The sequence below is a fragment of the Trachinotus anak genome, unplaced genomic scaffold (genome assembly GCF_046630095.1).
Source record: "Trachinotus anak isolate AG129_WGS33_773 ecotype Australia unplaced genomic scaffold, CSIRO_AGI_Tana_v1 ptg000020l, whole genome shotgun sequence".
In the NCBI taxonomy this organism is placed as follows: Eukaryota; Metazoa; Chordata; class Actinopteri; order Carangiformes; family Carangidae; genus Trachinotus; species Trachinotus anak.
Genome location: NW_027273871.1, coordinates 5,953,596 through 5,966,305, shown reverse-complemented (window position 1 = coordinate 5,966,305; position 12,710 = coordinate 5,953,596). Strand labels below are relative to the sequence as shown.

Sequence of the window (12,710 nt, the reverse complement as noted above, 5' to 3'; positions counted from 1 at the left end):
GTTTTGTTGGGTTTTGTTGGGTTTTGTTTTTACTGTGGAGCACAGTAAAAACAGAAAACAGTTAGAGGCATCAGAAATCAAAATAGTCTCATAATAAACACAAAAACAAGATAAGACTTCAGCTGTGACACAAAACACCCAAGAGAGTTTGCTGACCTGACCCTCAGGGGGAGACTGTTCCACAGAGACCCTGAGATCCAGGACAAAAAACAAAGTGTCCCCCGTGTTTTCTGTCCTGAGCGAGGTACAACTAGCAGGGTCCTTACAGAGGTATCAGGCATTAATAGTTCATTGATATACACTGAAGCAAGCTTATTCAAGGCCTTAAATTAAATCCTTGGTATAGGGACATTGGAGGCGGGGTGATATAAGCACAGTATAAGGTCTAATTATGACCAGGTAAAAGCTTCTTGGCTTCTTGCTAGTCAGAAGGTTTTATATTGAGGTGTTGGGTTAGGTGAAGTGGTTAGTGAAAACCAGAACTTTTAAGAACACCAGTTTTACACTGATTTAATTGTAGAAAATATTCAGTTGTCTCAGCCAGATACTTGTGCAACTTCATCTATCAGACCTGGGTTTATCAGACCCATCATTATTGTACAACTCAGCAAAACCCTTATTCTTTACAATATCTGTGAATGGCCTCTACAGCACAGTTAATATTAGGGAATTTTCTAGATATACTGGGTTGGTTTTTCAGCTTGTTATCAAGTTTCTCTTCTGCCCCCTAGCGGCAAAACAATCATCAATAAATGTATCTTCAAATGTCTTTTAGTTTTGCTCTATGTTTAAAATCCTATGAGTCAACACGCAGGGTAATCACATTAGCATTTTCCAGTATAAACACACACACACACACACACACACACACGCACACACACACACACCATGTTCAAAAGATACAGGTCAGCAAAATTCAGCTAAACTTCAAAGACTAGGGAGGCACATGCAGAAGAAGAGACTTCAAAGATACTGTCTCTCTCTCTCTCTCTCTCACACACTCACACACACACACACACCTCAGCCAGGGTTATTATCTCCATGTGTCTCACAGCCAACCACTAGAAAAGGTGCACAAAACACTGTTCACTGAGTTTCTCATGGTTGTCCTTCTACCTGCTACAGTTCACTGCTGTTGGTCCTGGAACAGTCGACCTGTGACAACGGATCAAGTTGTTGCTGCTGACGTCAGAGAGCTCACTCTGTCCATTCAGACCGTGGACTGAGCTCCATGAGGGACAACAGCTTGTTTCATCGTGTGGAAGTAAAGCACGTGTGTGGAAATGACTATAAACCTGAGCCTGAATGTGAATTATGAGTTACACTCAAAAAGCAACAAAATATAATAAATTTTAACTCAGGATGGTTCATTGACTCCAACAGAAGGACAGACTGAGAAAAGCCTCTGCAGACTGATCTGAGATCTGTTTGTTTGTTGAAGAGACATTATCTCTGGATATGAGATGCGAGTTTACTTTATCACCAGACGCAACAGTGACTATGACTAAAGACCAGTTAACTGGGAGGATTTCTCCAACTGGGGACAAAATCTGTGGGATGTCTGTGGAAAAACATATCAAACATTCATAAAAGCTTTCTGATAAAAGATTGTTTTAAGAGGAGTTTTTAAAGACACTAATGCTTCTCAATAAGATGAGTCTTGGGGCTCTAACAGCAGAGGCCCAGTGGGGGTCGTTGGTTTGAAACGGGACATAAAACTGCATCATCTGCATCAGAGTGGTGGGAGATACCGTGTTTCTGAATGATCAGGCTGAGAGACAGTATGTATCGTGAGGAATACCACAGTTAAACTGGGCAACAGAGGAAGAGGCTATGACAACAGAGAAGGTTGTATGGTAGCGGTATGAAGGTAGTAAATTTAGAGCAGGTTAGGCCAAGTCACCAGGAAATGAATATAAGTCTATGTAATGTCCCCCAAGGTGACCTATAACAACAGAGAGGTGTGTGTTTGTGTGTCATCATGGGACACCGAGGTCCTGTAGACACCTATTGCAGCGCATGAACTACCACAGAGGTGGTTTTGGGTACTTTGGTTGGTTGGTTCAGATGTTGTCACCATGATAAAGTCACAACCAGTCACGAAACTTCACAGTTGTGTGGTTGAGATCAAAATGAGGCCAAGTTCAAAGATGGGTGTGGTCCCCCCCATGAGCGCTGAACACTCATGTAATAATGTAACAATGACGTGGATCAGAACGTCTACATACTCTCAGGCGTCGCGCTGGTGTGATCACGTCACATGACTGTCTCTCGTTAGCTCATCTCTCTGCCCGGAGCAGAGCAGAAGACACCGAGGATACTTTGCTCATAATTGCAGCTGTGTGGTAGAGATTATGTGATCACCTCTGATGGGTAACTGCTCATTAGCATCCATACAGTGACAGTGTTTACAGCTGCAGCGAAGGCTCGGCTCGCCGCAGCCACACACTCACAGTCTGAGCAAAGGAAAGTCAAGTGTGTTAATGATAATGTATAACATTCAATTAGAGATACAGCAGAGCAAGACACCCACGCTGACAGAGAGAACGTCAGTCACCAACACTGAAAAAAACAAAGGAGAGATGAAAGATAAAAATAGGAGGTGTACAAGAGAGAGAAGGATGGAGAGGGAAGAGTTTTATAAATATAGACACTAATCTACTCTCTGTTCTGCATCTAATTTCCATAAACATCCTGCATGCATGTCATTTACTATTAATGCACTGAGAGAGGAGAGGAGAGGAGAGAGAAGAAGAGAAAAGGAAAGATGATGCGAGGACATAAGGACGGAAAGAAAAGAAGAGGAGATGATGAAGACTGAAGAACCACTGAAGGAAGAAGAAAGGAAAAATGAAAACAGCAAAAGGGATGATGATAAAAGAAAAATGGAAAGAAAGGACAGACTAAAGATTAAATTAAAGGAAAGCGGGGATGAGGAACAGAGGAGGAGGATGAGGAGAGGTGCTCCAGTATGTTACCATCACTCCCAGTGTTTTTCCCAGCAGAGCTCTTACAGGGAATTACAGCATCAGCCTCCATCTGTCCTGAGACGCTCATTAAAACACTACTGTTTGTCTGATACTGGGCCAACACAGGGCCATTATGTCCTTTATGTTAGGATACACTTTAGTCTGTCTTGGTCAGGTTTCAGAGAAAAGGCAGAATACGTGAGGAAACGCAAAACTTCAAAGTAACACAGAACAGATCAGATGTGACCCGAGCACGGGCTACATCAGAGTAATTAATCCTCTTTATGGTTTTAATTAGGGCAGGAAACCTTAACACGGAGAGAGACTTGAGACTTGATTTACCACGGTTTGACACCTGGAAGTCTGCAACCATCCCAACAGTGTGACTCTATACTGAAATTGTAACCTAACGTTAACTAATTAAGTTTTTATTCTGCTACATTTACCCCAAACTGTGGCCCAGTCGCCACCACTTGTGTCCTCAGCCAATGTCAATGAGACGTTAGCATCTTAGCATTTATCCACTATACTTATGTACTTATGTCTAAGTGCCGTCTGCTGGCAGGGGTGAGACTCTTTTAAGCATTGACAGTGATTTCTTCTAGAAGCCAATGAGCTGCATTCACTGCACCAAACAGACTCATCAATATGATTGATTGTTTTCACTCATCATAAGGGTTTAATGTTTTCTCAGCTTCAGACACTTTGCTTTGAGGAAAAAAGTCATAAACACACTGACCAAAACATAAAATCAAGACAAACACAAAAACATCTGAAGTGTTGAGTTAAAAAAAACTAAACAGTGACCACTCTCTTTTTGTTTGCTCAACTTGAAAGAAAGGAAGAAAAATGACAAACTCTCTCTCTCTCTCTCCTAACGTCTCACTCTTATCAGAGCTTGTAACGTGTGTGCTGGTGCGTGAATGTGCGACTAACAGTGTGTGTGTGCAAGTGTGCATGTCGCATGTCAAACGGTGTGTTAGCGAGACATTAGTCTAGCGATGCGGCAGCAGTTATGTCGACCACACACACACAGAATCAGTTTCATGTTCAATTACACATGGTCTCTGTTCATGCGAGTTGATGCTCCCTGGTTTATTTTCTCAGCAGCTGCTGTCTGTCTGTCTGTCCTCCCATCCAATGTTTTTTTTCTAATTATTGAAAAGGTTGACCGAGCATTGTGCTGTCCAGTTCAGCCACAACATCGACCACTAAGGAGTCAGCTCCATGCACAATGGCACTTTTACGGCAGGCAAAAAGACAAGAAAAAGAACAAAGTAAAGGACTGCAGCCGAGGACAGAGATGAACATGTAAAAGCTTTCTCAGCCCTCAGGATAATTCAACCAACAGAGGAGGAAGAAGAGGAGAGAGGACGACAATAAGTAGAAAGACAAGAACAAAGGAAGGAAACAATGAGTTAGAGGAGGATGAGGAAGAGGATAGATTACTTTTACTTTGACAGCTGCTGTTTTTATGCTGCCCTCTTAGCCAGATCTGTCTTGAATAACAGATTTAAAGCTCCATATAGTCTAAAGGTAGATGTCCATATGTTTGTGATTATAAAGCTGTTCTAGGTCCTATATTAATACTGTGAAAGTATCAAAGCCTCAGTCCACAGAGAAATGCACACAGCCTGTATTCAGAAACTGAGCCTTAAAACCAGCCGTCAGGACTTCTGGAACTTTATGATGTCACAACAAAGCAGTCACCGCTCCCTGTCATGCCCCAAGCCCCGCCCACCTGGACCCATCATCCAACCTTGCAGGATTTCGTTTCTTTGAGTGTTCAACTAAAACACAGGGAAAGGGTAAAATATGGGTATAAAATGAAAGTTTAACCCTTAAATGCACAACTCTTTAAGATCAGGGGGCTACATTACTGTATCTAATTCATACTCATCTCCTTGGTATTCCTCAAACATGCGTAAAAATGATTAAACAAAAGGACTGTTTTCTAATAATATATCTAGTCTATAGACTGACCTGGATGCAAGTGTTCGCAGTTAATTTCCAGGTTGACCTCATGACGGTGCTGTTGTCTCACTGTTACAATGAATAAATGCAACACAATAATATAGAAGTCTGTTTATATTAGCATGTTGTCATAGTAACGTGATGGTGCAGCACCTGGGTTAGGGTTATTTCATGGCAAAATATCGAATAGCTGTTGGAATATTTCAGTTTTGACCAAAGTGCTGGGACAAAAGTGTACAAACGAATCATTCTACAAAGTTACAGTGCGTGGTTTAATGCAGTAAAATGGTTTCCTTCTTACCTTAGAGGAAGAACTCAAGTCTGTGATGTTGTACAAGAACCCAGGGACATGACATAAAAGGTGCCGCAAGGCTCTATTGTAGAGCCTCTTATTTCCTCTATATATAAATTATATATCAGCTGCTGTGAAATGCAAACCCTCGCTGTATTTACAAGTACAATCATTTTCTGCTCATCATTTATAGTGACACTGTGATTATGTCTGTTCTGCTTGGTGCAGTGATGTGAAAACTAAATTTAACAACAAACTGCATGAGATGCAAAAGAACGGTATTCATCATTTATTAAATGCATCCCCTCGAAGGAAATTGGAGGCACTGCTGAGGGCAGAAGCGCTGTATGTACAGTGGTAATAATGCAGATTCTCCTCAATGCTTGTGTTCACAGAAAACAATGACACATAATCACCACAGCCATAAAACCAGGGTCAGTGTCTGTTCATGTGAGGTGCTTTGAGTGACTAATGTTGCCAGAGGCTCCGTCTTTCACACTGACGCCATGTTGAGGACGAGCCTTCAGTTTTTAAGAACCAGAGGGGCTGTGAGAAGTTTTCATGGAACATATTTATAAAGATTACAGGTTTGATTCAGCCATCGGATTTTCCTTGTCTGATGTTATTTGATTTGTGTTATTTTATGTTGTGTGTCTTCTTGGAAATCAGTGTTTTCACTTTAGCTTGCAATTAATAAATAAATCATATCCAAGCCAAAGAACCAGACACACACTGCTATTATGGCTGAAACCGAAGAGGAGGAAGAAGAGGAAGAGGAGGAGGAGGTGGTGTGTGGCTGAGAACACAAAAATACTCCACTGTACTTCACCCCAGCTACTGTATTTTTCCAGCAGTCAGTCAGTGTACAGAGGACAGCCTTTACTGCAAGGCTGTCTCCATGGCAACGAGACGGAGTGATAATTATGGGATGAGTCAGGGTCAATAACTTATTTATCTGTATATGCGTGTTAATGTGTCTTCGTGTGTGTGTGTGTGTGTGTGTGTGTTTGTCGAGTAAAGGGCAAAGCAGCCTTGTAAGTTCATTATGTAATAAATGGTCAGGTTGTTGATCCTGTACACATCTGTTTGGAGTGTCAACACACACACACACACACACACACACACACACACACACACACATACACAGAAAAAGGTATTAAGGAGTCTGTTGCGGTGAGTTGTATACCTGCAACCAAGCAGAAAATAGGCACTCACCACTGTTTACTGAGAGAAGTGAACTGATTCTACAGAGGAGAGAGGAGAGAAGAGAGATAATCACAGTAGGGAGGGGGAAAAAAACAAATGAAGAAAGAAAATGAGAGAAGAGAAAACAAGAGGAGAAAAACAGAGGAAAAGTAAAATGAGGACAGAAGAAGAAGGAAGGGGAGAGGGCAAGTCAGGTGAGACAAGTAAGGATAAGGAAAGATAAGGAAACAAGCAAAACAAAAGAGGGCAAAGTGAGGGGAGAAACGGAGCAGAAACAACGTTCGTAGTGATTATGATGAGAGCGAAGGAGGAAGTCAGGTGATGAGAGTGTGAGGGGCAACAAAGACGAGGAGGTCGGGCTAACAGCACTTAGGAACTTGTCACAGGAGATCATTGATTGTTACTCACCGTTCATTCTTTTATCCATGACTGCTCCACAACCTTAACTGCTAATTTATTATCGTTACCAAGACAACGAACCTGCTCTAACCTTAACAAAGTACTTATTTTAAGCCAAACCACAATCTTTTCCTAAACCTATTCAAGTAGGTTTTTGTGCATGAATCTAACCAAACCATGACCATAACCTTAACCTCAAATTTATTATTGTTACCATGACAACAATGGTCCACACCGCTGGTGCACTCCCACAGGACGTAACCAAGGATAGGTACAAACAACCTGTGTGGTCATTTAGGTTGCAGGAGTTGTTAAAATGAAAATACTAGAAGTGTTGGCTTCAGTAAGGTAAATGTCTTGATGCACCAAATGATTTTCCCTCTTATATTTTCTCCTTTGGACATTTACTCTCTCCTTAACTGTGCCCTTCTGTCACTTCTCTCCTTCAGACTAATTCCAGTTTGGCTTGTGAAAAGGTCATATCTTGTTTAGAATAAATGTAGTTCAAACACAAACAGCGGCATCGTCGTTGTTCGTCTTGTGTGTCAGAGGTTGTGTGTTCACAGTGTTTATTAATCTTCTCTCCCGTCACCAGACGTTGATGGTGGACATAAACCAAAGCTGCGTTAGAGGCTCTGAGCCTCAGGAAATCCCCTCTGCCTCCAACAAACAGCTAATGTCTCCTCGGCAGATGTTGAGGAGCAATAACATTAGACAGACTGCCATGCCGAGGCAGACGGTTACACACTATTACACCACACAGACTTCCACCGATGGTTCCTGGGCAGATGTAAAAGGCAATAAGATTAGACAGAGTCTGCCACCGACTGTCAAATGGACTAGAACGTCAGATCGCAGGCCGCAGGGAGACACTAGACCCAACCGAGAGAGGCGGGAAATGACAGAGCTAACTGCCCTTTTTGTTAATTCTCTTTGTTTGTTTGTTTGTTTGTCTGACTCGACGGGCTGGAGGTGAAGCTTGACTCAGACGAAGTTCTCGGCACACAACTCAAAGTTAGTGGCTGTTTGAGCAGAGAGAGACGAGCCCGGCTGACAGGAAGCAGAGGATGAAGAGCTGGGGACTGAGGCTTTTACACCATCATTATGTTCAGTGACGTCTCTGTTGAAAAGCGCTCTGCAGAGGTTAAACTGCCAGAATCAGTTTTTATTTGATGCTGACCCTGTTCATTGCGTTTCATTGTGTAAACGAGTTAAAACAGGGTTGACTCTGTCTAAGGTTAGCCATCAAACATACATTCATAAGCTGCACATGACGGTCGTCCGTGACAAACAGGGTTGTATACTGCATGTTCGAGTCCTCACCTGAGTCGGAGCTGTACATGTAGACGAACCTGGTCCAGTAGAAGTGCTCCAGCAGGGCCATGAGGGGCTCCTGCAGCTGGGGCCGCAGCTGCAGGACGAACTGGTTGTTGGTCTGGACGGGGAAGGACGGCGTGACGAAGCAGACGTGCAAGGAGCCGCAGAAGGACATCAGCATGTTGACCGTCCGCCGGTCGTACAGACCCATGATGGCATACACGCCCTTTGAGAACTGGGAGCAGACTGGGAATGACGGAGGAGCGGAGGAAAGAAGAAGAAAAGGAAAGAGAGAGAATCATTAAAACACAAAGCACTGCTTCATCACTTGTCTGCACATCTCAGAGTAATGTTCACATTCCTGTGACGCTTGCTGACAGATATGGCTTCTGACTGGCTGGAGGACCTGATTCTCTCTTCTGATTGGCTGACTGTTTTCTGAGTGATCCAAAAACATTTTTGCAGATTTCAGGTTAAAACTCACAGAAACTAAATCCTGCAAGGTTGGGTGGTGGGTCCAGATGGACTTGGGGCATGGCTGAGAGCAGTTACTGCTTTGTTGTGACATCACAAAGTTCCAGAAGTCCTGACGGCTGGTTTTAAGGCTCAGTTTCTGAATACAGGCTGTGTGCATTTCTCTGTGGACTGAGGCTTTGATACTTTCACAGTATTAATATAGAACCTAGATCTGCTTTATAATCACAAACACATGGACATCTACCTTTAGACTGTGCGGGACCTTTAACAATTATCAAAAGTGTTGTAAATCATCTGTCATCTGTCCTAAATCCAACAGATCCACATGCACTAAACTAAAGGACAATCCATTACTGCTTGACTGGGTTATATTTGTTCTATACTTTTTTTAATTCACACCATCATGTACCATACATCCTGGTGACATTTTGGGAAGGTATTAAACCCACAGCTCATCATGGTCTATGTGTGGATACTCATATTTTTCCTCAGTTTAATCTCTATTGAAACAATGAATGGAAAATCCTACTGATCCAAATATAAACAAACACCTCTCTCCTGTTTCATATTCCTGTGTTTTGTTGACCCATCCATCCACCTCAACCTCTGCCTGACGTGGACTTTGTCGCTCTATAAACTACTTCACCACACTTTTCCCTTTGCTTCTGTCATAATTACTATGACCACTAGATGTCACATAGCAACAAAACCTTACTATGGGTCATAATAACCTGCTGACAGACGACCTGTGGGCTCGTTTTCTTTTTTTTTTTTTAAAGGAGAACAGTCTCTGGAAGAAGAAGAGACAGACTACAAGCACGAACCACATGAGATGATCAAAATCTAAATTTACATTGTTTGCACTGTTTTCAAAGTCATGCCCCCAGAATTCCCTGTTTCGTGGTCAAAGTGGCCTCTAAAATACTTCCTGGTTGTTTTGTGGCTCTAACATCCCCCTCTCTCTCTCTCTCTCTCTCTGTCTGTCAGGATGCATCCCTCCATCCTCTGCCCTGACGTCTACCTTCTGTCCTCTTTCTTTACGTATCTCTCTGTCCTGTAATGTCTTTTGTCTTGTTGTCGCTTTTGTTTTCAAGCTCCAGTTCCTTTTTTTTGCTGAGAAATCCGGGTCACCAAGCAAACCAAAAGTGAGATACAGTCCATATATCACACTCTGTCATCTTCAGTCACACTGTACCTCAGCTTGATTTACTCCAAATATCAATGTCAAAGTTGTTTTTCTTCACGTTCGTCTTAAAACCAACACACACACACTACCCTGATCTGCCAGTGATTTCTGAACATGCCGTCATTTTTCAGGCACGTTCAATGTATCTGCTTTTATTTATTTTTTTTTTTGTTAATCTGTGTGCAGATATAGAACGGCAGAATTTGTGTTTGATAATATGCTAAGAGATGATAAAGTCCTCTTATCTTCACGCTAGACAGACATTGTTTCTGCTGCTGTGTGGCTGATAAAGTGCAGTTTCCTGTTTCACACAAAAGGCTTCCACATGGTAAATCCCTGTACACACAATAGCTGTAATCAAATTACTCTTCATGCAGAGCTCCTTCACAGTCAGGGATTAAGTCTTAAGACAAAATAATACTCAGTGCAGAAGCACCACGAGTCATTCTCTGAATCAGTGTCTCATTTTATGGTCTTCTGGGCACAATCGGATTCAGACTGTATGAAAACGTGTCCGTAGTATCTGTGTCATCGCCCAGAAAATCCTCATTTGAACAGAAACTGGTGAAGCCTGAGTGCAGCTGAGGAGAAATGAGGACATGTAAGCAAGCAGCTGAGTGTGATAGGCTCAGACACCTGTCAATCAAACAAACACACCCCCAAAACAAAGCCATCTTTAATGTTTTCTTAAAGGTCCCATCCAGTCTAAAGGTAGATGTCCATCTTTTTTTTGATTATAAAGCAGGTCTAGGTTCTATATTAATACTGTGAAAGTATCAAAGCCTCAGTCCACAGAGAAATGCACACAGCCTGTATTCAGAGACTGAGCCTTAAAACCAGCCGTCAGGACTTCTGGAACTTTGTGATGTCACAACAAAGCAGTCACTGCCTCAGCCGCACCCAAAGCCCTGCCCACCTGGACCCACCATCCACACTTGCAGTATTTGATTTCTCTGAGTGTTTACATGAAATCTCCTATATTTTTATGGAATCACTCAGAAAACAGTCAGCCAATCAGAAGAGAGACTCAGATCCGCTCACCAACCTGTTGTTACTAGAGCTTCAGAAAGAAGCCTGAGAGAGGAGATGTAAACCTATGCTGAGATGGTTTTTGGTTCCACAAACCACAAATATATCTTCTGATGGATATCGAAACTTCAGATGAAAGACAGTGAAAAAGTAAAATATGGGACCTTTAATAAAACAACTTAAAATCGGCAGCTCAGCACAACAGTTGTATTTGTTAAAATTAAAATCAATGGGATCATAACACTTCATAAAATATTATATAATCAAATCAAGTAAAAAATGAAATAACTCATATAAAATCTGGTTAAAAAGCACAAAGTATGAAAGCTGAAGGAAAACCAGCAGAGACGATATGGACTAAAGTTTTTTTTTTTTTTTTTCAGTGTGTCTCTTATAATATAATCAATTTATCTGACCCAGACACATAAATAACAATTTATTTAGGTTTTGTATAAAACGTCCTGTAACAGCAGACAAAGGACCGAGGAGCTTCCTGCAGCTCGAGCCACTGTCACAACATCTGTCTCTATCATACACCAAAACATTTTGAAGTAACATTTCTGCCTGAAGCAGCAAACTCTGTGAGAGCTTTGTGAATGAAATCTAAGACTTTAATACTGTCTTAGGCCGCTTTTGTGGAAGCTGACTTTTAGCCTTTTCAAGGCTTTAAAACCTGCAGATATGCTGACTCAGTAAATTTCTATCTGCGTGTTTTCAGACCTCTCATGTACAAAGTTGAGAGTTCAGACTGAGGTTGGTGCTACAGCAAAGTTCACAAAATGAAAACAGCTCTTCCTCTGGAGGAGGACCTGTGCGTTGGTCATGATCTGGACAGGAGGTGTTGACGTATCCGTGTCAGACCAAAGTGACGCTGACAGGCTCAGGCCCAAACACTGAAAACTGAACATCCTGTCTGAACTGGAGTATTTCACATTCACAGTCAGCTGGTGACCATTAGAGAAACTGGAGCTTCATGCTCTTCAGCTGCCAACTTTCTGAGCTGGTGACTGACACTGCACCAGCTCACTGACCTTACTGGTTTCTCTCTGTCCTTTAACTTTGTGTCTGCACTGGAAGTGAGACTGTGTCGTATCGTGTATGTTTACATCTGCTGCTTCTGATCATCTTCACCTGCATTTCAAGAAAATACCAGAGTACCTGTATAATCTAACCTACAGAAAATTAGACTATTTTCTACAGCAGTCTGACAAACAGCGATCGGCATTTACACAACAGCTGATTAGACCAGTTTCCCACCCACTCAACACCAGGAGGCTGAAACTCCAGTATTTTTTCAAAGCAGAAATCATGGTTATTTTTATCATTCAAATGTATGAAATGACAATGTGAAAACAACGTGACAATGTTAAAGGCTTCTGTGGTAGTCTTCTGATTGGCTCACCGACCTGCTGAGAGAAGCCTGAGAGGCTTCACTGCCTCTACACTGAGATGGTTTTTGGTTCCTAATAAAAAATCTAATCTATCTAACCTATCTATCTAAAATATACCTTCTTACTTTCAAAAAAATCTTTAAAATCAAACTTTTGTTTGAACAACTCAAACCCAGCTTGTTTTGGTCCTGAAAAATCCATCTCATCCCTTTCAAACCTATTCAACCCCAATGTTAAATGAACAATAAGTCACATATCAATACATCTGTATTAAATAAGCCACACACTGTATGTGCTGACAGACATCCTCCTCTATTCTCAGTGTGTGTCCCTTCAGGTCCCCGTGGCCAGCGCTAACATGCTAACGACGAGCGTGGTCCCTCTGAGCAGGCTAGCACTGGAAATAACTATTCCCTTTGGGGCCATGCTATCATGCTAACAATAGATGTTTGTCCTCAGGCAGATGCTAT

The 12,710-nt window shown here is 42.0% G+C and overlaps 1 protein-coding gene across 4 annotated transcripts in view; it reads right to left on the bottom strand.

Moving 5' to 3' along the window:
- Positions 1-12,710, bottom strand: part of LOC139637529 (glutamate receptor 1-like) — a 73,516-nt gene that overhangs the window by 36,718 nt on the left and 24,088 nt on the right. For all 4 annotated transcript variants that reach the window (XR_011694604.1, XR_011694606.1, XR_011694605.1 and 1 more), the window contains exon 3: positions 8,164-8,403. Coding sequence is in view for 1 of the 4 variants with exons in the window: in XM_071506309.1 (XP_071362410.1) it covers positions 8,164-8,403 (240 nt within the window). In the remaining 3 variants the exon portion in view is untranslated. The remainder of the gene's footprint in view (positions 1-8,163; positions 8,404-12,710) is intronic.